The 25,195-nt window shown below is 44.5% G+C and overlaps 1 protein-coding gene and 1 long non-coding RNA gene across 3 annotated transcripts in view; one reads left to right on the forward strand and one right to left on the reverse strand.

Annotated features, from left to right (window-relative positions):
- LOC105492833 (thyroglobulin) overlaps positions 1–25,195 on the reverse strand; it is a 273,233-nt gene that overhangs the window by 198,364 nt on the left and 49,674 nt on the right. For both annotated transcript variants that reach the window (XM_011760101.3, XM_011760100.3), the window contains exons 21-25: positions 20,494–20,643; positions 16,541–16,711; positions 10,880–10,996; positions 6,218–6,333; positions 3,067–3,175 (exon numbers count right to left, since the gene is read on the reverse strand). In XM_011760101.3, the coding sequence (XP_011758403.2) occupies positions 3,067–3,175; positions 6,218–6,333; positions 10,880–10,996; positions 16,541–16,711; positions 20,494–20,643 (663 nt within the window). The remainder of the gene's footprint in view (positions 1–3,066; positions 3,176–6,217; positions 6,334–10,879; positions 10,997–16,540; positions 16,712–20,493; positions 20,644–25,195) is intronic.
- Positions 3,185–4,456, forward strand: LOC105492832 (uncharacterized). The gene is made up of 2 exons (XR_011606724.1): positions 3,185–3,279; positions 4,268–4,456. It is a non-coding gene; the product is annotated as an uncharacterized lncRNA (long non-coding RNA).

A 25,195-nucleotide genomic window follows, 5' to 3' on the forward strand; every position in this document is an offset into this window, starting at 1 on the left:
CATGCCCGGCTAATTTTTTGTATGTGTAGTAGAGACGGGGTTTCACCATGTTAGCCAGGATGGTCTCGATCTCCTGACCTCATGATCTGCCTGCCTCGGCCTCCCAAAGTGCTGGGATTACAGGTGTGAGCCACCATGCCTGGCTGGTGGGCTGCTTTTCATCCTTCAGATCTCAGTTCCAATGTCCCCTCCTCTGTGATTCCTTCCCTGACCACCCTGAAGCAGCTCATACCCATCTTTACCTCCTCGTCCTGTTTCATTTTCATCCAAGCACTTACTGCCCTCTGAGACGATCTTATTGCTGGATCAATTCCTCTGTCAATCAGTGATTCTGTTTTGCTCACAGATGCATCCATAGTGCCTACAAAAGTGCTTATTGCACCGCTGTGGTAGAGGCCTGGACAATGAAGCAGGCCAGGAAGGCCTTTTAGACTCAGGGGAGGTTCCACTTTGATGTCACATGTAGTAAGATGGTTCCTTTTCCTAGACCTCATCTGTGAGATGAGGGGTTGGGCTAGACAACCTCTAAAGAACCTTTGGGCACTGACATCCTTTGATTCTGAAAGACCCACGGCTCATCCCCCAAGTTGAAAGCCACAGTCATTAAGTGGGAGTAGGCAGCAGAGGGTATTGGGTGTCAGATCAAGCTCTGCGACTCAGGCCCTTTCTTTAGTCCCACCTTCCGGGTTACTGAAGGTCAGGGATGGGAACGGACATGATTAACTACCCACTGGGAGCTGATGACATGTGTGGGCGACTTTCAGAAACTGTGGCCTGTCCTCCTCAGTTGTGACATAGTCCAATTTTACAGAGGAGAAACTGAGTTTTGAGTGAAGTAAAGAAGTTGTTCCTGATCAGAGACAGAGACAGGAAGAGGAAGGCAGGAGTTGGAAACCAGACCTAACTTACTCCTCCTCCCCCTCCTCCTCCATTCCACCAGAGCTAGAACGGCCGCCTGGTGCAACTTCTGCTTTAAATCAAAAAGCAACACAAACCAAAAAAAGCAAAACACAGTTCTGCCCTTGATTTAGTTTGGCAACAAGGAATTTTCCTAATTTCCTTTGTAGTTTTCCCCCAAAGTATAAACTTTCAGGAGACAAAAAGGAAAAATAAAAATAACAAACACCAGGACTTTCTGTGTGATATTAAAAAACAAAAAACAAAACAAAACAAAAACAAAAACAAAAAAAAACCAAACACTTAAACAGAAATACAATACAATTGTATTTTTTCAGATGTCATAAAAGGGCAAGCAAGCTATTACTTTAAAGGACATTTTGGGTAGGGGTTACTATTCTACTTTGATTTGGATTTTTAGAAAATAATCCTTATGTTTTGTTATTTAAAAAGAAAAACAGGATATTAAAAATAATTGGAACGAAGACTGTGGCAGAAATCCGAGTAACCCTGGTCACTACATTAGAGAAATCCTAGTGACCCTGGTCATAGATTAGAGAGAGCCGAGCTCTGCCAGACTCCAATCTCCCAGGCAAACTCTTTGTGAAGTGGGGACGAAGGCATTAGGTGAAAGAGGACCAGAGGGAAAAATACACAAACACTTGTCCCTGCTGTGGGCTCGCAATTGCTACCGAGGTCAGAGCAGCTTTGGGTCTGAGCTGTGGCATTGTCTCCACTTGCTGCTTTTTCTGGCACAAGTCTGAAGCCGCTGGAATCCCCAAGCCACTTGCCCTGAGTTACGAACCTCAGAGAGTGACACCTGTACTCCCCTTCACCTAACCCCCAAGTCCCAGGTCGAGCCCCGTTTGGCTGTCATCTGGTGCACAGCCACGGCCTCGGGCCCTCAGGAAACTTTTAGCAGGAACAAAGATGATTACAGAAATGTTCTACACTCGCTGAGCTTTCCTCATGAGCCCGGCCCTGTCCTAACAGCTTCACACTTGTCACCTCATTCCAATCCGCCGCTGACCTTGGTCCACCATGACTCCTGTTTTACTAAGGAGGAAACCGAAGCCGAGAATGTCAAGGAACAGGCCCAAGACCACGCAGCTCATAGGTGTCAGACCAGGGGTTCCGCACAGGCAGGAGGGCCCCACCGTCCTCCCTCGCTCTGCAGCCCTTAACAGCTATGACGGAGCCACAGGGCACAGGGCAGAGCCTGGTTGTGGCCCAGAGGACAAGGCCCAGAGCATGCCTTGCTGGCATGTTTCCTCTCCACTCACTGGAGAGGAGGCAGGAGGTGGGCAGGGTGGGGCAGAACAGCGAGCACAGACCCCGGGATTCCAGGGAAAGAGCTCCTGCCTCTCCCATGTGCTAGCAGCGGCCTAGAGCACTTCCTCGTGTGTACATGGGGAATGGGATCCCCTTTGTGCCTTTCTCCAAGAGTTTCCATGAGTGTGAAATGAAAAGATGAATGAGAAAGGAAGCTGTAAACTATATGGTACTACACAGCTTGCTACTCAAAGCGTGGTCCCCGGACCAGCAGCACCGGCACTCTCTAAGAGGTGATTAGCAAAGCTAGATTTCGGCCTGATGCCAATGATTTACTGACTCAGGGTCTGCACCTGACAGAGCCTGGGTTCGCTGGGAGGAAAACATCCTGGGAGGGTAGAGATTAAAGTGAGGAGAAGGAGAAGCTCTATGAATCAGGAAGCCTGGGAGGAGTGGCTGCTGGGAGCCCAGCACCCAGGCCCCAGCGAGCGGCTTACCCAGCCTCATGGGTCACGTGGGCCTTCCGGATGGCACAGGCTGAACTCAGCGGGTTCTGCCATGATCCTTCACTTCATAGCTATGTGTCCACTCTGCAACTTAGCTCTGCCTGCAGAATGAGGCTCTCAATCCCTGCTAGATTGCAATGGGATCAAATCTGATGGCACAAAGGAGAATAATGTGGAAATCCCTTTGCAGTCACAGGGGAGATCAGTGCCTGCATGAGGAGCGTGCTGTGCTGAATCTGCCAAAGAACGGAGCTCAGAGAAGCCAGGCTCCGAGTTGGAGTGGGGAGGGGGACAGTCCGGCTCTTCCCAACATGCACCTGCCGGAAACCAGCTCCAAACATGATCGTGTGAAGCTACTGTGGCCCTGAGCCAACGAGCCCAACCAACCTACCCTTTTTCAAATACACAGCTGGAGAATCTTGACCACGGCTCCTCACTTTGACCTGGCAGCGAAGACTTCCAAAGCTGGTGGCCTTTGAGTTCCCCAGTGCATCTTGTTTCTGGAGATGGAAAGATGCTGCATTATTATCCTGAGATGTTTAATAATTCAATCCAACAAACATTCATCCAACCCTAACCATAGCTCGGCACCGGGGCTACAAAGGTAAGTTAGTTTCTCCTGGTCTATTGGAGGAGACGGACATATAAGCAGTAACTTGCAGCCCAGAGTGTTAGCTGCAAAGATACACATAATTAGAGAAGAGGTAATTAGAGAGGAAGGAGCAATTGATTCTATGGAGAAAGAGAAGCTAGAAAAGTTTCCCATAAAAAGTAAATCTGACTAAGGTTCTGAGATATGAATAAGAGTTTGCCAGGCCAGGCATGCTGGCTCACGCCTGTAATACCAACACTTTGGGAGGCCAAGGTGGGTGGATCATTTGAGGTCAGGAGTTCGAGACCAGCCTGACCAACATGTTGAAACCCCATCTCTACTAAATTAAAAAAAAAAAAATTACCCAGGAGTGGTGGCATCTGCCTGTAATCCTAGCTACTCAGGAGGCTGAGGCGGGAGAATTGCCTGAACCCAGGAGGCAGAGGTTGCAGTGAGCCGAGATTGTACCATTGCATTCTAGTCTGGGCAATAGAGTGAAACTCTGTCTCAAAAAAAAAAAAAAAAGTTTGCCAAATGGAAACAAGACAGGGTTGATTTTAAGCAGAGGAAACAGCAGACACAGAGACCCAGAATTTCATGAGTGTTTTCAGAACTAGGTTCAATAATTCAGTAATTTTTGGACTGTCAGTTACGAGGGGGGAGTGATGGGAGAGGAGAGAGAGGCAGGAGCTGGCTATGAAAGACCTTATAGACACTTAGTTTCTATCCAGGGAGTATGTAGAGGAAGGTTCTTAAGCTTGGAGATGCTGAAGTCAGACTTTCAGAGATCTTGTCATTCTCAGCCCTCTCTGATCTCTCTTTCTGACTTATTTCCAGCAGTCTTGCTATGTGGATGAGGTAGGATAAATTGGTGTGTTTTGTTCCCAGTATTTTGCCTTCCCCCTCAAGGTTGCCAAATTTTGAGTTTTCTGTGGGAATTTTTGGAGGACAGGGGCTATAGCAAGGCTATTTGAAGGCAACAACTCTTCTTGCTTTGCAGAAAGCCTGAACTCACTGAAGAGGCAATGGCCTGGGGAGAGGAGGAAGAGCCTTGGAGAGCAAAAAGAAAGAAGAGATTCCCGCAGACCTGCAAAGAGCTCGAGACGAGGTCCTGTGTACCAAGAGACCTTGCCCTTCTGTGACCATGCCAGGTGGGGCAGGGGACGAAAAGATGCCAGATGGACCTGAGGGGGCTAAACCCAACGTGCTGTGGCTCCAGCACTGGTAGAGCCCTCTCCACACCCCAAGCCTGGCCCAGAAGCAGAGGAGCTGGGAGGACTTTGGGCCCTGGCATTGGGAAGTGTGGCCAATCACTGAGGACAAAGCACCAAGGCCCTCCCATTGCCACCCCACCACAACACCTTAGGACCAAGAGCTCACAGCCCTGGAGAGAAGCCTTAATAATGCTTGAGATGGAATTTTCTGCAGACTTGATGGGGGATGATAATATTAACAGCAACAATGATCATACAACAATGGTCAATGAGCCTTCACTTTGTGACCAAACTCTTCTGTGAGCCTTTTCATGTAGGACCTTATTCAATCCTCAAAACAATCCAGTGATGTGGGTGCCATTATTATCCCTATAACATATGGGGAATCTGAGGCTCCAAAGCACTAAATAGCAACAAGCAAGTAGCAGGACTGGAGGATTTGAACCCAAGACCTTTCCCTTCCTCTTCCCTGTATCTTGTAGCTACAGAATCTAGCTCAGGAGCCCTAAAATTCAGGGGTCCACCCTCTATACCCTTCTGCAATGTCACTTATGAAGACACTCTCACATGTAAGCACATGGATACAGGGACATGAAATGCACCAGCACTGGTGATGTTGCAAAACTGCTATACATCTTCACGTCCTCCACTGAAGGAATGCGAAGTAAATTATATACATCCATGAAATGGATTCATATACTCCAATGAGAAGGATAAGGTTAATTTTCAAGATTCTATATAAAGATGAATATCATGAGAAAATCAAGGTAGAAAAGAATATATATTATAAAATAATAGCATGCAAACAAATAAAAATACCATTATAAATACATAGAAATTTTCTGGAAGAATTCATGAGAAACAAGAGAGTTAAAAGGAGATCTGCACATGTTTATGAATTAGGAAATTAGGAGACAGGAGATTCCTGCTTTTCACTGGAGGAGGACAGGGGCTAATTATCCTAATTTGATGGTACCACATGAAACTGACAGTACTCTACAAGCTTTGACTCACACAATAGCAATGTTATGTGGTTCTAATATTTATTCTTTTTCCTTTTTAAACCATAATTATGGGTTTCTTTGTTTGTTTTGTGATGGAGTCTTTGCTCTGCGGCCCAAGCTGGAGTGCAGTGGCGTGATCTCAGCTCACTGTAACCGCCACCTCCTGGATTCAAGCAATTTTCCTGCCTCAGCCTCCCCAGTAGCTGGGATTACAGGTGTCCACCACCACACACAGCTAACTATTTTCTGTTTTTAGTAGAGACAGGGTTTATCCATGTTGGCCAGGCTGGTCTCAAGCTCCTGACCTTAAGTGATCCACCCACCTCGGCCTCCCAAAGTGCTGGGATTACAGATGTGAGCCACCGTGCCCGGGCAACCACAATTATGTTTTATTTCTACAATGGGAAGGCATGCTGGGGTCTGGACCTCAAGGGGCAGTGGTGTTTAGGGCCCCCTCACATCTGGGCCACGCTGCCTGATGGGGCAGGCGGTTCTCTCCTGACTGACTTGTCAGGAATCCACATGACTCAGGCAGACACCTCTTATTCCACCTTCATCTTGGTTCTGTCCTGGCCTATCGCAGCTTCAACTTGCCAAAGTCCCACTGCTTTGAAGAAATGGAGGTAACAGAGGATCAGCTCTCGACAACCTCATTCCATCACCTGACCTGCCTGCTACCCATTCCTCAGAGCACGTCTGACCTAGAGTGAAGGAGGAGCAGAACCACCTCACCTGGTCAGAAGTCATGCAGGCAACATTGTCACTTGTCCAAGCATAAAAATCACAGGAAATCTCTGGCTCTGTCATGGAAACAGTGAGGAAGCTGCAGGCCTCGTCCTCTGCGCAATCTGAAAGCACCATGGGACAGTCACTCACCTGGCTCTCCTGGGGGATGCTGAGGACAGAACAGACACATCCCCCTGCCCCTGCCCCACATGCCCAAACACATACACACACACACACACACACACACACGCGCGGATACACAAATACACACACTCCCTCCAAATATACACAAATATACACACACATGCACACACACCTCCCAACACACAAACACACACAAATATACACCCAAATATACACACAAAAGCCCCCCTACACAAGCACACACAAAAATACATAAATACACATTCAAATACACACAAGCACACACACACCTACACAGCTCCAAACACACATACAAATATACACCCAAATAAACACAAACTTCCAAACAAACACCCAAACACACACAAATACACACACAAGCATATACACACTCAAATACATACACATACACCCAAATACACACAAATACACTCAAACACATGCACGCAAATACATACAAATATGCATTCGAATGCACACACCTCCAAATACACACACACAGACAGAAATATACACCCAAATACACCCCCCCAAATATACCCCCACAAGCACATATATAAACACACAATTTATTAAGTACATACCATGAACCTTATGCAGTGTTAAGTGTTTTCAGTGTATTGAATCATCGATCCCCCATCTTACCATTAAGGAACTGAAGCACAGCTCCATTCAGGTACTTACTCACCAAGGTCACAAAACTACCAAGTGGCAGAGCTAGGATTGCAATCTAAGTAGCCAGACTTCAGAGCTTGTACAGTTACTAAGCTGTATCTGCCGAAATTAAACCTTTTTTACATTTTAATTGCTTCTACTCTATGAGGAGCCAAGCCTAGGTATCCATTGAGATCACAACTTTGTTCAAGTATGTTCCATTTCCATGAGGAGCAGACAGCAGCCCTGCAGGGGATTGAATGCCAGAATAGAATCCCCACTTCCTACAGTGAGTGCCCTCTCAGGATGACAGGAGGCCACGCACTTAATGAGGGCAGGGACCACGGCTGCTTTTTGTGTACACTGTACGATAGGCATGAAGCCTTCAACTGTGTAATATTCATGAATAATGATGGCAATTAATGATTTATCAGGGATAGGAGGGTTTGGTAGAAAATGTAAATCAAGGAGAAAAAGTGTATGCTTACATATTTATCATTACAAATCACTTTCACATATATTATTAATACTGATTTTTGCATTCGGTAAGAGGTCAATTTAGGGATGGGAACACCAAGACTAAGAATCAGCACAGTCTGTGGCTGATGGGGGTAACGCAGTAACTTGAATACCTTTGCAATCCAATTCCTGAGCTCTCCCCAGTGTGTCTGCCCAGCTGAAGGGCAAGGGAAAACCACTGGTATCTGGGATGGAGACGTCTTCCCTTTCTCTAACAGGACATCTCACAAACTGCAGCTCTATTGAGATGACATTTCGGGTGCAAAGGTGGTCTTTTGGGGGTTTTCATCATCTCTTGATTTTCATCTCGCATTGTATGGCTGTAATGTCTTCATGAACTAGGCACTGAGAGGTGGATGATGTCATTTTACCCACAAACTGCCTGGCTTATTCAGAAATCCCCCCAAAATAATTCTTTTTTAAACTTTTTTTTGAGACAGGGTCTGGCTCTGTTGCCCAGGCTGGAGTGCATTAACGCGATCTTGGCTCACCGCAACCTCTGCCTCCTGGACTCAAGCCATCTTCCCACCTCAGCCTCTTAAGTAGCTGGGATTACAGGGATGTACCACCACGCCTGGCTAATTTTTGTATTATTAGTACTATTATTATTATTATTATTATTTTGTAGAGACGTAGTTTCACCATGTTGCCCAGGATGGTCTCCATCCACCTGCCTTGGCTTCCCAAAGTGCTGGCATTACAAGCATGAGCTACTGTGCCCAGCTCCAAAGAAAATAATTCTTACTGGTCCACTGGCTCATAGCTCTAAAGTTCTCCTGTCCCCTTAACCGAACTAACCTAATCTTCACGGCAAGCAGATCCCTACTTCGGGCTCAGGGACAAATTCATTCAAGAAAACAATTAAAGTTCTGGGTCAGTGTTAGAAGGATGAGCACCCTAGAGTCTGTCTGGTTGGTTAAGTGCTGAACTAGAACCAGGGTTCCTACCATGGCCCCAATCATAGCTTCCCCTCAAGTCCCCAAAAATCCACATTTCCGCCCTATTCCCCATCATGCTGTTTAGTTCTCTAGATGACTTAGTTTTCTTACCAGTTTTCTTACCTTTCCCCACCAAAAATGATATCCACCCCTTCACTGACTCAGTGGCTTTATTTTCCTACCCTTTAAATGGCCCTTTGACCTACCGTAAAACCACCTTGATTTTTCGTTACAGGCTGAATTATGTTTCACACTCAAAATCTGTATCATGTAGTCCTACCCCCAGCACCACAGAATGTGACTGCATTTGGAGTTAGGGTCTTGCAAGAAGTAATTAAGTGCATAATGAGAACATTAGGGTGGGCCCTAAGCCAATAAGACTGGTGTCCTTATGAGAAATAAAGATTAGGATACAGACACATACATAGGGAAGACCAAGCGAAGTCACAGGGAGAAGTGAGTCACCTATAAGCCCAGGAGAGGGGCCTCAGAAGAAACCAACTCTGCCAACACCTTGATCCTGGACTTCCAGCCTCTAGAATTATGAGAAAATTCATTATGTTGTTTAAGTCCCCCAGTCTAGGGTATTTTGTCCCAGTAGCCCGAGAAAACTAACACAGTGCTGGATGCCTGGACCTCTACTCAACCTGCAAATACTGCTTGTCTCGGATTGCTCTGCTCTCGTTTGTCTGACAGCATGGCATCTTGCTGGACTTCCTTGATGCGGCTCTCTTTTTCAAACTGTTGTCTGTTTCCTCTCAGCATATTTTAGACACTGAACTCAGTGGCCCAGTTGGCTAAACCATCTCTGGATATGAACAGATGGACGTGTTTTCCCTGCTTGCCTCACTCCCTAAGATTCTGCATCCTTTTTTGCTTCCCATTCCTATCCCTTCTTTTTTTTTTTTTTTTTTTTTTTTTTTCTTTTTAGGGAGTTTCACTCTTGTTGCCCAGGCTGGAGGGCAGTGGTGCGATCTCGGCTCACTGCAACCTCTGCCTCCCAGGTTCAAGCAATTCTCCTGCCTTAGCCTCCTGAGTGGCTGGGATTACAGGCACCCACCACCACACCTGGCTAATTTTTTGTATTTTTAGTAGAGACGGGGTTTCACCATGTTGGCCAGGCTGGTCACAAACTCCTGACCTCAGCTGATCCACCCGCCTCAGCCTCCAAAGTGCTGGGATTACAGGTGTGAGCTGTTACACCCTGTCTGCCCTTCTAACTTAAACTGTGTCACAGTGTGTGCACAGATGAGCAGGTATATGACAGTCCTTGTTGAGACAAATAACTGCCAAAGCTGTCCCTCAAGTCTACTGTCCTCATGCTGGTTCCTCACATCTATTCATTTGACCACTTGGTTCTGTCCCTCCATTCCTGTCAATATCTCTCATTCTACAAACATTTTCTTCAGCTTCTACTTCATGCCTTGCACTGTGTTTGTGAAACAAACTATAGTGTGCTCACCATAACCAAAGCTGATATCCAAAACAGATTCACACTCAGAGTGTTAATTACTTAATAAGTACATCACATGGGGGTACTGAGGGAGGCATAATGCAGTGGTTACAAGGGCCACAATAGACACTGGGGACTACTGGGGGGAATACAGGGAGGAGGACAGGGTTGTAAAACTAACCACTGCGACTATGCTCACTACCTGGGTGATGGACTCAATCGTACTCCAAACCTCAGCAGCATACCACATACCCATATAACAAACCTGCACGTGTACCCCCTAAATCTAAAATCAAAGATGAGATTATTTTTTAATATTTTTTATTTCAATAGCTTTTAGGATACAAGTAGCTTTGAGTTACATGGATGAACTGTATAGTGGAGAAGTCTGAGATTTTAGTGCACCCCAAAGATAAAATCATTTAAAACAGAAAAGACTGTAGGCTTTGACGTTGTTACTTTGGGTTTGAATTTGAGCCCTGACCCTTGCTGGCTTTGTGTCATTGAGCAAGTCACTTACACTCTCAAAGCTTTATTTTTCTCTTCTGTAACTCAGGACAGCAATGGCTGCTTTATGGGTGGCTTCGGGATTGTGAGCTAATCCTCGTAAACACACATGCTCAATAAATGGCGGCCTTTATTGCCACCTCTCTGGCCCCACTGTTAAAATAGGGAGATATATATCCTGATCTGGACGTGTAGATCCATGCCAAACTAATTTTGTTCATTTCCACCCTTAACACGTGCCATGTGGATAGCATACAGTAGGTACACTGTCAACTCTGCAATTAAGTTATGCATTGAATATACATTCTGGAAATCAATTCATTTATAGTGTTTTTGATAAAGTATGTTTTAAAATTATCATTTTAATAGTTTGATCTGGTTTGTCTTGACAACTCTCAACAGAGCTTATTTCCACACCTTCTTCTGAGTGCACATCTCCCCACCACTCCTCACCTGTCAAGCACTGCATCACAGGGAACTCAGAATCAGGAACTTTGGATCTGACAGCCACAGGAGCATTGGCATCGAAGATCACCTTTGATTCTGCAGCCTTCTCAAACTTCTGCATCACTGAAAATAAAGCAGATTTAGTAAATCTGACTCGGAAAGGTGTAGGGCATCTGCAGAGAAGCCATAAAGACTATTAGGTCAGGAAGTCACTACCCATTCGTGGCTTTTGGTAACACAAATGTGCCAGGAAAAGCAATTCCTTTGTAAAGTAGCTCCAACATACTGCCGCATAGCTAATACTTAGAGCTACAACTTACCAGCTCTCCCTGCTTCTACTTCATTGTCATGAAGTGAGGTGGAAACTTAATGTTAGTACTTACAACTCTTTTCTTCTCATTAACATTGATAATATAAACTTACATTTCTCTGTCCCTATCCTTCAGTGCTAATTACATCATATAATTATTTTACTGGCACTTTCTTTCTGTAAAACAACTTGAATTCTTTCTGAAATGAGGTAAGTTATTTTTTAAAAGACATGTGCATATGTATTTAGGTAAATCTGAAGACATGTCATGTGGCTCAGGCATTTTTAAGATTGTTTAAGTGATTTATTAGCATCTGTTTTCCTAGCTACCATCAATACACTTGAGTTCCATTTGATAGGAATAACATAGTCACAGCTCATAAAACTAGACAAGTGAGCAGGAAGAAATACAATTTCTCGGGGTGATGAGACTTGGAACTCATTCTTCACCAAGCAAAAAAGAAAGCAAAAAAGAAAAGTAACTCTCAAGGAATGAGATTCATCTTCCAAGCCACAAATTTCCAAGAGCGTCAATATCTTGTAGTCTTACAGGTAACTGTCAAAAAGGAAGACTTACGTACAACTCAAAGGCACATGAGTATCAGGTTTTTTGCAAACATAATTATCAACTTATATACAAACACTAATTAGGTACATCCATTGCTTTATTTAAAAAGACTCATATCTATATAGTCATCAAGAAGACTTATGTCTAGATTGGTTTTCATCAAGTCAATAAATTCAAAGCCATCCAAAGTGTTCTTTTCTCAGCTTTCATAATAAGTGCAGAAAAAAATGTTTTTTCCTTTTGGGATTGGGTTGAGAGAAGTGAGCATTAATATAAAAGAAATGACATGCTCGGCCGGGCACAGTGGCTCAGGCCTGTGATCTCAGCCTGCTCTTAAGTCTTCAAAAGTGTTGATAAAGAAAAGAATTCTGATTTTACAAACTGGCCCATATATGTTCACTGCTGAAGTTGCCAATTTCATGTGCTCTACCCACACTCAGTCCTTCCTCTCTCATCTCTTTTTTTATTTTTATACTCCTTAGTAGCTCATTTGTAGAGACAGCAAGCTCCAGTCCAGCAAATGCCATGTTATATTCATCACAGTGTCCCTAAGTCTTGATTGGTACAGACCAGATGCTCAAAATATTCTAGGAGACTAAATAAAATTTGAAAGGTCTTTCAGTTTCTAATTAAATTCTGCCAAAAATACAGTACATTTAGCACTTCAGTCAGAGAATCTGCTGGTTTTCAGAAAAGGGACACCTTGGTGATAGAGATCTTCACATTTCAGCATTCTGTGAAGAAGCTCATGGCCGAGCAGAACAGAAACAATCCATGAACCAATTTGCCAATGAATTATGCCAATGGAGTCAGTTTGCAGATTTACACATTCTGTTAGTATAATTTCCCATTTATCCAATTTATACTTAAAGGCTACTTACAAATGTCTTAAGGAAAGCATAAAAGGTTAACATTAAAGCAGAATATATATTAATATTTCTTCATATTTTTTGCATAGTTTATTGTGGCTACTTAGGTTCCCGTCTCCCTCCAGGGAAAAGACAATATTCTGATAATATTTGAACCCTCACTAGCCAGGATAGTAACAGAGAGACTACTTTCCTGTATATTGAATGGATAGAGGGAGACAGGGATGGAGAATACGAGGGAAGGAGGGAGAGACAAACGAATGACTAACAACATCATCACAACACCAGGAAACCAGGAGATAACACTATGATGGCACAGTTCCAACGTCATGTATATACCTGGGTTCAGGCACTTGATGTGGTATATGAAATCTTCAGCATAGGTCGACAAAGATCAGAATTAGGAAAATGAACCTAAAGTTAAAGGCAAGATGAACTGGAAATATTTCCAGTGAGCAAGGTGGAAATATTTCTACTAACTCTGCAAGTAAACAAAGGAAACAGAAGATCAAAGGGAGTGCCAGGAAGCTGCAGCAGGAGAGATTTCAGAGAGAGAGGCAGCAGGCAGTCAGGGAGAGGCACCAACTTGGGAGTGAGCCGTCAGCCCAAATTCTGATGCCACCACCAACTCTGTGTCCTTGGACACCTTGCAACCTCTGACAGTTTCAGTTTCCTGGCTGTGAGGACTAAATAACATAGCATGGAATGGTATATGGTATATGGTATACAGTAATCACTTAGTCAGTACTAAGCCCCTCTGCCCCCTGCAGAACACCTTGCCTAAGTCTCAGAGCTTGTAAAATTGACCACAGGAATTGAGGTGGTAGAAGAATCTCCTTCCCTGAAGACCTTAGGGAATCGTTTCAAAGAATCCCAGACAACTAGAGCAACTTGTTCATTCTGTCAAAGAGTATCTATGGCCCTGGAATAGAACAAGAAATAAGACACAATTCTAGCACCAAAGGAAAATACCGTCTAATGAGGTTAGAGCCCAGAGGGGAGGCTGGGATACTGCAAATGGTGCTTTATCCCAAGAGCAATGAAGAACTACTGAAGAGTTTTAAGGGGCATTGCATAAGCAGAATCTCCTTTTAAATAACAGCACTAGAAGCGTCATAGAATAACTGTTGGACTGAAGCAAGAAGATGAGTTAGGCGGGTATGGCAATAGTATGCAGGTAACAGCAGAGGCCTGAACAAAGGAAGTGGCAAGAGGACTGAGGGAGGAGCAAATTCCTCTCAGGTAGGTACCTGCTTGGGGAGGTATAAGTCCCTTGCTTAAGACCTAGCCTCAAGGACAAAAGCCTTAAAAATTTTACTCCCAAAGAGAAAGTTCTTCTCAAAGGCAATTCTGAGAAGAGACGTGTTGACATCCCAGTGAGAGCCCAGCTTATTAACATAGAAATCCCCTGGCATATCCAGAAAGGGAAACTTAAGCTCAGAGCTTTGCATAAGAAGCCAAAGATGCTGAAGTTCTATTTGGAGGCTATTCAGAAGCCAGTGCCTCAGGGAAGCATCATCAAAGTTGCCAAAGCTGAGCTGTGACTCTTGAGCAGTTCTGGTGCCACTGATTAAACCATCCTTTCTGCCCTGAACAATGGGCAGAATACACCATGAAATGCCCTACAAACTGCATAAGACGATCCTCAAGGCCAAGCCATTGACAGAGATGCAAAGAGAGCTCAGAGCACTTAAGACAATAATCCCAGGACTGACGGTGATCACCAGGGCTGCAGGGCAAGTTGTTTCCTCTAAGGACACAGTCTCCTTCATTTGTGAAGCATCTGGCTAACTGATCTCTCCAAGTACTTTCCTGTAGTACTTCCCCTGTTTTTTCTGCCCAAGAAGAGGGATGTTGGGAAAAAAATAAGACTTTCATTGGATTTGCAATTTATTCAAGAATACACACACACACACACACACACACACACACACACACACACACACACCCTTCTTAGGACTTGCTAGCTCTTCACTAGAGAAGGGAAATTATTGCTCTGAGAATTAGAAAATGAAAATTTCTCACTTGGATTTTCACTAATATTTTATCCTATGAGCTGTACCAGCTTCCCTGAAGGACAGACTATGCATGCATATGTGTGTGCATGTGAGGATATGTTTATTGAGGAAGCAGGTAAATCTAGGTGGAAATAGATTGGTGGAATGAAGAATACAAAGGTTTGGTAGTTTGACATACACTGATTCAAATTATAGGTATATTCTATCCTAACTATGGAACCAAGAGAAGTGCTTAGACATTTTTGTCTCAGTTTCCTCAACTAAAATATTGGCAATAATATCTACCTTTTAGGACTACCATGGATTCAAATTTGATAAACCCATAAAATGCCTGGCACACAGTAAACCCATGTATGTTAGGCCCTCGCCTTACACAGAAATACTAAGAGACCGGCTTGCTCGGGCTTGTCAAGTGTGCAAAGGTCAGCCACAAGACCTCAAGCAGAGGCAGGTGGCTCCAGGGAAAGGTGGAACAGGATCATAAAGATTGAGAAGATGCCAGGAATAAGGGACCTTGCAGACTGTTTCAGCCTCCCTCCAAGTTTAATAGACAGGGAAACAGGGCAAATACTGTTTCTGAGCCTTACTCGGAGACATTTATTACCACTGGTAGGTATCCCATTCCTAAAGCACTCAACACCCTTACAAGGGTGGAAACTGATGTCTCCATTTTATGGATGAAGAAACTGCTGAGGGTGAGTGACTTGCCTAAGACAGCCAGTAAAGGCACCATTGGGATTAAACTACTTCTGATCCCACAGGACATACTTTTCCCTTCTGTCCCTCTGGTTCCCATCACATTATGTATTGTAGAATATCTGATGGTTCACCTGGGACTTTCCCACCCAGTATCTCACTGAGGAACTGTACGTGGCACAAGGTAGAGCTCAATACATGTTTGTTGACATTATAGGTTGATGTTGAAAGTTACTGGGGAGACTAAGGTTCCGAGGGATTGAGCAACCTGCTCTAGATCACCCAACAATTAAGATACGGAACAAGACCTGGCACACACATCTTCTACAACAGGAGTCCCCAACCCCTGCGCCATAGACCGGTACCAGTCCACGGCCTGTTAGGAACTGGGCCACGCAGCAGGAGGTGAGCATTGGGAGAGCGAGCATTACCACCTGAGCTCAGCCTCCTGTCAGATCAGTGGCAGCATTAGATTCTGAGAGGAGCGCAAACCCTATTGTGAACTGTGTATGTGAGGGATCTAGGTTGCGTGCCCCTTTGAGAATCTAATGCCCAGTGATCTATCACTGTCTCCCATCACCCCCAGATGGGACCGTCTAGTTGCAGGGAAAAAAACTCAGGGCTCCCACTGATTCTACATTATGGTGAGTTGTATAATTATTTCATTATATATTACAATGTAATCATAATAGAAATAAAATGCACAATAGATGTAATGTGTTTGAATCCTCCTGAAACCATCCCACCCTGCCACCCCTGGTCTGTGGAAAAATTGTCTTCCATGAAACTGATCCTTGATACCAAAAAGGTTGGGGACTGCTGCTCTACAACGTCCTACTGAGGAAAAAATGCTGACTAGATTAGTGAAGGCAAGCTGCCTAGAAGAATGGAAGCCTCCACAGATCTTTTAATATAAAAATTCATCTCTTGTGCATGCTGAAGTACTTAGAAGTAAGGGTTCCTGATATCTGGAATTTACATAGCAAATGATTCAAAAACAGAGATAGTGAAATGTTAACAATTTTTGGATCTAGGTGATGGGTATTTGTTCATCCTATGGTTCGTCCTACTTCTACACAGATCAAAATTTTTCAAAATGAAAAGTTGGAGACAAATGCACCTCCAGCTTCTCACCCTTTCTAAAAAGCCCTTGAGACCACTCCCCAGTCCCCAGGAACCATGACTGATTTCACCTCCAGCACCTACTCAAACACTGTGAGTCTTCAAGTGGGGCCTCTGTTTCCGACCATGGCAGCCTCCACCCCTCGCCATCCACACAGAAGGCCTTCCCACTGCCCCTGTCCCTCTGGCTGGCTCGGTACTCGCCGTTCTGGTCACACTGCAGGCCTGCTTCGTTCCTCTGACAGTCAGTGACACCTAGAACCAATAGATTGACACAGTCATCAATGATGGGCCTCTGGAATCACCCCACTCCTACTCCCAGGCTCTGGGTCATTGACAAGGTGTCCAAGTCACACATCTAACTCAGACATTCCAGCTTAAAACTCTTCAGTGTCCCCACTGTTCTGATTGATAAGGCCCCTATAATTTGGCCACCACCCACCCTAAGTTCTGCACACACACCCCATGCTTCACGAACCACCTGCTTCATTCCATGCCCTGAATACACCAATCTAATCTCTCTGATACCATGTGCTCCAACACAGACTTTGCTCATCTGGGCCATCTCCTGGCCCACAGCTCTCCCAATGTTTGCTGCGTGAACTCTCCACCATTCACCTGTTTTCATCCTAATTCTCATTGTCTCAGGAAAGCCTTCCTGCTATGGTCTAAATGTATGGGTGCCACCTGCCAAAATTCACATGTGGAAACCCAGAGCCCAGTGCAACGGTATTAGCAGGTGGTGCCTTTGGGAGATGACTAGATCATGAAAGTGGAACACTCATGATTGAGATTTGTACCCTTTAAAAGAGGCCCAAGGGGGCTCGTTTGTTCCTTCCAGCATGTGAGGACACAGTGAGAAGGTGCCATCTGTGATACCTTTATCAGACACCAAATCTGTTGACAACCTTGATCTTGGACTTTCCTGCCCCCAGAACTGTGAGAAATAAATTTCTGCTGTTCATAAGTCACCCAGTTTATGGTATTTTCTTACAGCAGCCCAAATGGACTAAGACATCTCTGGATGTCCCAGTTTAGTCAGGCCCATATGTTACGTGCTATCACAGGGACCCACCCTCTCCTTCACAGCAGGGCACACTGTTACAATTCTCATTTATCTGTGTGAATTAATGATTGATGGCTGTCTGCCTCCCACTCGTTAGACATTCCAGAAAGGCAGAGACCACGTATGGTTTTGCTCACCATTATATCCAAATGCCTTGCTCAATGTCTGACCCATAAAACAAGCTTCCTCCTAAAGTCAATAAATGCTAGTCAGATCCATAGATGAATAACTCTATATCCATGTTCAAGCTGTTTCTTCTTCCTAGAAGACCTTTCCCCACTGGGCCCCCTAGCTAATCTCCCCTTGTCTTTCAAGACCTCTCACAAGCTGCTGTAAGAGTAACTAACATGTACCTCCACTATACTACTCATTACATCACATGGATATGCTTATACATTTCTTTTCCTTGCCAGACTCTAAACTCCTTGAGGACAGGGACTTTATCATCACTTGTTTTATTTAATATATACCTACTACACGCTTGGCAGAAAGCAGGTACTCAATAATTTTTGGATGAATGAAATTAAAAGGGAATACCTTCATTTGGTTCTCCAGGTCTGGCAAGTAGGTGAAAGATAATATTTTACGGCAGCCCAGAGATTTCATAACATCTGAGTTTCTATATTTCCAGACTATTGGTTATGTGATTCACCATTGACTAATAACAGCTTTTTTTGTGGAAGGTTACAAAGGCTATTTTTAAATAGAATATTTTGCATGCTATACATGAATTAATACATCAATAAACAAACAAGTAAATGAAGAGCTGCTTCTGCTGAAGAGTTATCAGCAGAACCTCAAACATGGTCCAGTGAACCAGCTAAGTTACAAAATGTAGGAGAAAAGTATGAGTAAGATCAATAATAGAGACATGAACTACATAGAGGAGTTGGGATTCTAAAAGCTAACCTAACACCAAAAGGAAGTCAAAGAAATATTGTAATCTCCTGGCATTATTTAAAACTTGGCAGACTCTTCTGCCCTGTGCTTCTCTTCAGTACAATTCCATTTAAGAACACAGGCCTGGTAATTCAATGCAAGTTAATGAGTCATAGAGAAGTTTCTTAGGTATGAACAGATCCTTGGCACAGACTCCAACCTTGATCCTAGAGAACCATTCACTAAAATCTATTCCACTGCTCAGGGAAGGTGTTTGGGAGAATGGCAATGATTCAACACAGCCCTCTACTACTGCATGAAAATGCAGTCAATGTTCACCCCCAAAATGGGTGGGGAATAAATGCTTATTGTTTATGCTAAACGTTTTGATTTCACTTTGCTACAGACTGATTGTTTATGTCCTTCTCCTACCAAATTTATATATTGAAGCTCTAATCCCCAGTGTGATGGTATTTCGAGGTGAGGCTTTTGGAAAGTAATTAGGTTTAGATGAGGCCATGAGGGTGCAGCATGTGGTTAATGCCGTTATTAGAAAGAAGAGAATAGGAGATTTTTCTGTCTCTTCCTCTGCGTATGTACTAAGCAAAGGCCATGTGAGAACATAAACAGGAAGAGAGCCTTCAACAAGAACCCAATCATATGGGCACCCTGACCTCAGACTTCCAGCCTGTAGAACTGTGTGAAATAAATGTGTTGTTTAGGCAACCCAATGTAGGGTAATTTGCAATAGCAGCCTAACCTAAGACACCCTTTATTACCACTCTGTGAGTGAGGTATCATTGACTCCATTTGATACATGAGGGAGCTGACATTCAGAAGAGGAAGGTGGCTTGGCCTAGGTCACAGTGCCAGTGGTGATCAAACCTGGTCTGGCTGGCGCAAGCCTCAACCTGCATCCTCTACTCCCTGACATTTCTGTCATATCCCCTCCGTAAACAAGGCTCAGCACACTACATTAATCTTCTTTTAAGAAAGTGCTTCTCGGGTATTTTGATAGCACTTCAAGTCATCTCAAACTACAAGTACTCAAGTCACTGTGCACAAACTGAGGGTGATGCTCAGATGTCAAAGACACTCTATTTTCCCAGTGAAGAGTTTATTCTCCAGGAAGAATGCCTGACTCCCAGCCCATAAAATTCCTTTTACTTTTATTTTATTGGAATTACTGTTCTATTACCACTGCTTTCCTGACCAAGAAACTGCCCTGAGCAAAGTATCTTGATCTTTTCTGATGACTTGTTTAAAAATTCTAGAAATCATTTAGATTGTAAGCACAACAGTTTCCCTCACATTGACACAGTTTCAGACTAACAAGAACAGATGCAAGTTATGGGTCTTTGCTAGGAAAAAAAAAAACCCAACAATACCCAGGGGACTATTAAGTAAATAGGTCGAGTGAAATCACGTGACATATGGGAAGGCCACACGTACATACAGTCCTGACAAATTCATGCAACAGAAAAGGAAGATGAGCTACATAGCAGTAATGACTATAGGTGGAAAATATCTTCCATTTTTCAATCTGATAAGGTTGACTTACAAAAATCAGAAGTTTCAGAATCAGATAAAACCAAGATCAAAGACCAGTTACGTCATCCATTAGCTGAGTGACTTTGACTAAGTTTCTTTTCTTGGAAGCTTAGCTTTCTTGTCTGTAAAAGTTGGGCTACTAATACTGGAAGAGGTATTGGGAGTATTGAATGAGGCAACACAGGTAAAATGCCCCACCCAGAGCCTGGCAGTGGGTAAGTATTCAAAGACGGTGACCCCTTTGATTACTATGTTGTGTACTCAATAGTTCTCACAGCTGGGTAATTTTGCTCTCCCTGCCATTTCCACCCAAGAGACATTTGGCAATGTCTGGAGACATGTTTGACTGTCACAATTTAGGGAGGGGTGCTACTGGCATCTGAGAACTACTGATGCTACTAAATATCCTACCAGGCACAGGCCAACCCTGCACAAAGAATCATCTGTCCCAAAATGTCAATAGTGCAGAGATTGGGAAATCCTGTTGTGTTCCATTTCATTGCAGGTCTTCTCTTTCAAAGAAGCACCCCACAGAACTTACAGTGAGTCTGGCTGAAAGCTCCGGCAGAAATGGTCATTCTGCCCGCAGGACATGGGACACAGGCCAAGCTCCCCGCCTGTTCTTGGTAGAATCCGACTGGACAAGGAATGCATTCCTCATCTTGGGAATAGCTTCCTTCAGGACACTTAACTAGAAAAAAACAAACAGAGAAATGATGTTAAAAATCAAGACACATGCTTCACAGTTACAATCCCGGAACACACAGGGTACAGGAAATCCTCAAACCAGTTCAAGAGCTCATTCATTTAACAAACGTCCACTGAGAACCTACTGTGTGTCAGACTCTAAGAAGCAGGGAAGCAGCTGTGAGGAAGTCAGGCGAGCTTCCTGCTGTCCAGGAAGTGACATGCTAGTAGGAGATGACAGGGTCAGACAGGGATTTCAAATATGGGTAAAATAAAGTGGGGGGTTGTTTTACTTTGTTTCTTGGTTCAGAGTCGTGTTCTTGAGAGTTTGCCAATAACTTCCAGAAGAAGTGAGCTTTTACCCAGTAAAAGGTGGAAGCTAAAATCCCGGCCACTATTGGCAGCACTTAGTCTATCGCCCTGTTACATACATTAATACATCACTCCCATGGAAAGTCTGTATTTCATCCCCATTTCACAGTTGAGAAAGCAGAGCCTCAGACATCCATGCATGACTTCCTAGTATGCTTTTCAGCAAAGGGCAGTGGGAAATTAAAATTATAGAATATGCCAAGCGCAGTGCAGAAGTTTTAATGTGTTATTCTCACAACCGTATGAGGAAGTTATCATCTCCATATCAGGCTAGAGAGAACTGAGGCTCAAGGTTAAGGTTGGCCAAGCAGTGAGGTGTCAGAGGTGAGATCTGAGCTCCATTCACTCATCTCCAAACCAAAGTCTTTGTTCCTTCTACCAATCCAGCCACCTCCCTCTGGCAGAGAAGTCAGTACCACTGAGTGGGACGTACTGAGATGGAGCCAATGTTGATTTAGCAACTACTATCTCTGGTCTGCGTGTGTAGCTGGCATTTCTGAGTAAATTAGAAACTCGAGCCACATTTTGGAAACTGAACAGTGTGTTTTTTGGTCTGCCCAGAGCAATTAATATCCTCCTTCCGAGAGTGGAGTTTCATTACTTCTATGAGTCAAGTTGGTGATGATTATCTCTAGCATTTCAACCCCAGAACTGTGGCCTTTTTTCAAGTGGCCTCCAAATTCACCACTGAAAGAAAACAAAAGCCTTTCGGCCAGCCTACATTGCCCAGCCTCCAAAAGCCGAGGTGCGGGGAACTAGCAGAAATGAGAGAGCTGGGACTTAACTTCTACTGCAAACCCCGCAGGTCCCAAACTCTTGTCTGTGCTCAGGGAATGCACGCGCTGTTTCCTCCCACCGGTTCTCTCCATCTCTGACGTCAAGTCTTTTCCACCCAAAAGAGCACGTTTCTAAGTCAGAACGAGACCACGGCTGCCTTACTGTCAACCTTCCCTCAGGAGAAGGGGCTCTCTTAAGACCATTGGGTCCACTGCCACCAATAGGTGCTGACCATCAGTTAAATCCCTTGAAATCACTGGAAAATCCTTTAGCCTATTTATTTATTTATTTATTTATTTATTTATTTATTTATTTTGCAATTAAAATAAATTGCAAAAACCGTAATTACTTTTGCACCAGCCTAATAAAATAAGACAGTTATACCTATTTGAGTTTGAGAGTCTCACAAAGCTTTAGGGTCAAGCCACCCCTCCTGCCAACCCTTGTCCACAAACCCCCCAATAGTGACAGTCGCATTTCTGCTGAAGAAAAACATCTGTGAAGAACCGTAAAGGTCCTTCACCCCTTCAGAAGGTGGCTCAGCCCACACCTGGTCCTTTCACTCTCCAACTTAATATTCTTCCATAGTCCCATCTCCAGCCCACTCCCCTTGCTGTGCTCCAAGGCCTCTCCTGGCCTGTCCCTGTCTCTCTGGCCCCACCTCCTCTCACATTCCCCACGCACCCCATTCCCCAGCTGTATAAATTATGAGCACCGTTTCCAAAGAGTCTGCAACTTCTCGACTCCCTGCATTTATACCAATCTTTCTGGAATGTTCTTCCTCACTTTAGCACCCTCAGCACAGGTACACACACACACACACGCACACACGTGTACAAACATGCACTACCTTCTGTCTGCTCTTGCCTGAGCAACGATTCCTCACCTTTCAAGACTTCCGCCAGCATTTCCTACCCCAGCACACCTTCCCTGACCACCCTGGCTGGGATGTAACAGGCTTCTTCACAGGATGACCAGCTGAATACTCACTGACCTCTCCCCAACCAGGCTGTGACTGCCTTGAGAGTGAAGCTTTGTTTTTTGCCTCTCTCTGAGTGTGTAACATGGCATATAATATTTTGAAAGTTTGGATGAATGACAGGAAAGAAGAAAAAAAGAAAGTAAGGGAGGAAGGAAGGAAGGAAGGAAGGAAGGAAGGAAGGAAGGAAGGAAGGAAGGAAGGAAGGAAGGAGAGAGGGAGGGAGGGAAAGAAGGAAGGAGCGAGGGAGGGAGGGAGGAAGGGAGGGAGGGAAGGAACGAAGGGAGAAAGGAAGGCAGGCAGGCAGGCATAATTGGTTCAGGAAAAAAATCCATAGGGAACCAGCTCTATTAGAAGAAATTATAGTGAATGAGTGAAAGTTAATATCATCCAGAATAGAATATGAAAAAATATGGATAATTTATCAGTTATTCTCCTTCATAAACTAATCTGCTATGAAGTTTGCCAGCAGGTAATTTCAAGGAGAATCCATATAGCTGGCTTGAGGCAAGAGGGTGAACAAAAGTGACTCCATCAGGGACGCAAACACAGTCTCTGCTCCCTGGCCATCGCCAATTCCCTGGAACAAGGCTGCTGTGCCTACATGAGTCACGAGGGATGGACTTTCCTACCAGCCCTCTGAGTCACTGCCCTCCGAAGGGGCCATCCTATTAGCCCTCCCCCAGGATGACACAGAGAAATCTGCTTTATTGCCACAGGACAGTGCTCTGCCTTGTAATATCACAGCTGTGTTTTTGAGGGAAAAGTGCCAATAAGAATAGATATAAGAATGAGACGGTGTGATTTCACCAAGAACCTCCTTGTTGAGAAGGGAGATGTGTGAGGCAGAAGACAGAACAAAGAACTTGGAGGCAGACAGAGCTGGATTTAGATCTCAGCACTGCCAATTTTCACAACAAACCATTTGCCAGGAGTTTACTAAGTGCTGTGCTCTGCATTATTTCATGCTATCTAAACAACAATAGGTATTACCCCATGCAATAGGTATTATTATCCCTATTTTTCAGAAGATGCCTAGTGAGAACAATGGACTTTCTCCAGGATCCACAATGAGAAAGTGTTGGAGTCAGGACTCGAACCCGAGTCCACCTGACTTCACAGAGCAGTTTCCTAATGCTGTGTAGCACTATAGGCCCATCGGTTCCTCGTGCATAAGACAGAATTAATAACACCTGAGTCTCTGGACGGTAAAATGCTAGTAAGGCCACACACATATCAAAAACTCAGTAAGGGACAGGTACTAGAACTGATGCTGAAGAAAATTCAGAGCTTTTGGTACTGCTTATGAGACTTCCATTCTGGATCTTTCCAACCCTTAGGAGTAAGGGGATGGGGCTGTGTGGTGTGATTGACAAGTCCTTTGGAGTCAGTTAAAGACTGCAGCAGCTGGAAGATGAGTGTAGGTTTATCTAGAGCAGGACTGGCAAACCACAGCCCATGAGCCAAATTCGGCTCACCTTCTGTTTTGGTAAATAAAGTTTTATTGGAACACAGCCATACGCTTCTCCCCACAATGGCTGAGTTGAGTCACTGAGACAGAGACGGTATGGCCCCCAATGCTTGAAACATCGCCATCTGGCCCTTTATAGGAAAGGTTTGCTGAGTCCTGTTCCAGTCCAAGCGTGTCCTGGGCAAGGTCTCCCATGCAGTCTCTTCCCTGCGCCCCATCCTGTGACTCCTACAGGGGCCCTAGGAAGCCCCGTGCCCTGATGCCAGTTGCTGATTCCCAGGCCCTACTCTTTCCCCTTCAGGCAAAGTTGAGCTGAGCGGCCCCTCCCATCTCCTTGTTGACAGGAACTGATATTTGAGCTTCCTAGAAGGAACCTTGGGACCAGGTTTCTAGGCCAGCCCCTTTATTTTACCTGTGTGTTGTGGGGGATGGAAAGGAAGACACCCAGAGGGGTAGAACTTCCTTGAAGACACAGAGTCAACGCAGGTTCTCTGCCTTCCCTTTACCTCCATCTCTGGCTGCAGAGGGCACCCCTGAGGCCAAGAAACCTCCTGGGGCTGCTTCCAGACCCCCATGGTACATCACCTGGGGCAGCTATGAGAGCAGGCTCCTGCAGCCCCTGCTCCCAACATGCACACACACAACATACACACATAGACACATCATACACATTCATACAGACAAAAACACAAACACACTCACACACATACATATGTACATCACACACATATACACACACCATACACATATACATGCATGCACATGTATGTACATGTGCTCACACACATATACATGCATACACCAACACACATACACACTCACACACTCATACACACACCACACACACATGTTCACCCCTACTAGTTCAACATCAGGCGTTGAAGCCAAGGGCTTTTCACGATAGTCTGTCAACATGGGGGCAGGTGCTTTCTATGTGACTCTCCCTCTTCACAACCC

The sequence above is a fragment of the Macaca nemestrina genome, chromosome 8, assembly GCF_043159975.1.
Source record: "Macaca nemestrina isolate mMacNem1 chromosome 8, mMacNem.hap1, whole genome shotgun sequence".
Taxonomy (NCBI): Eukaryota; Metazoa; Chordata; class Mammalia; order Primates; family Cercopithecidae; genus Macaca; species Macaca nemestrina.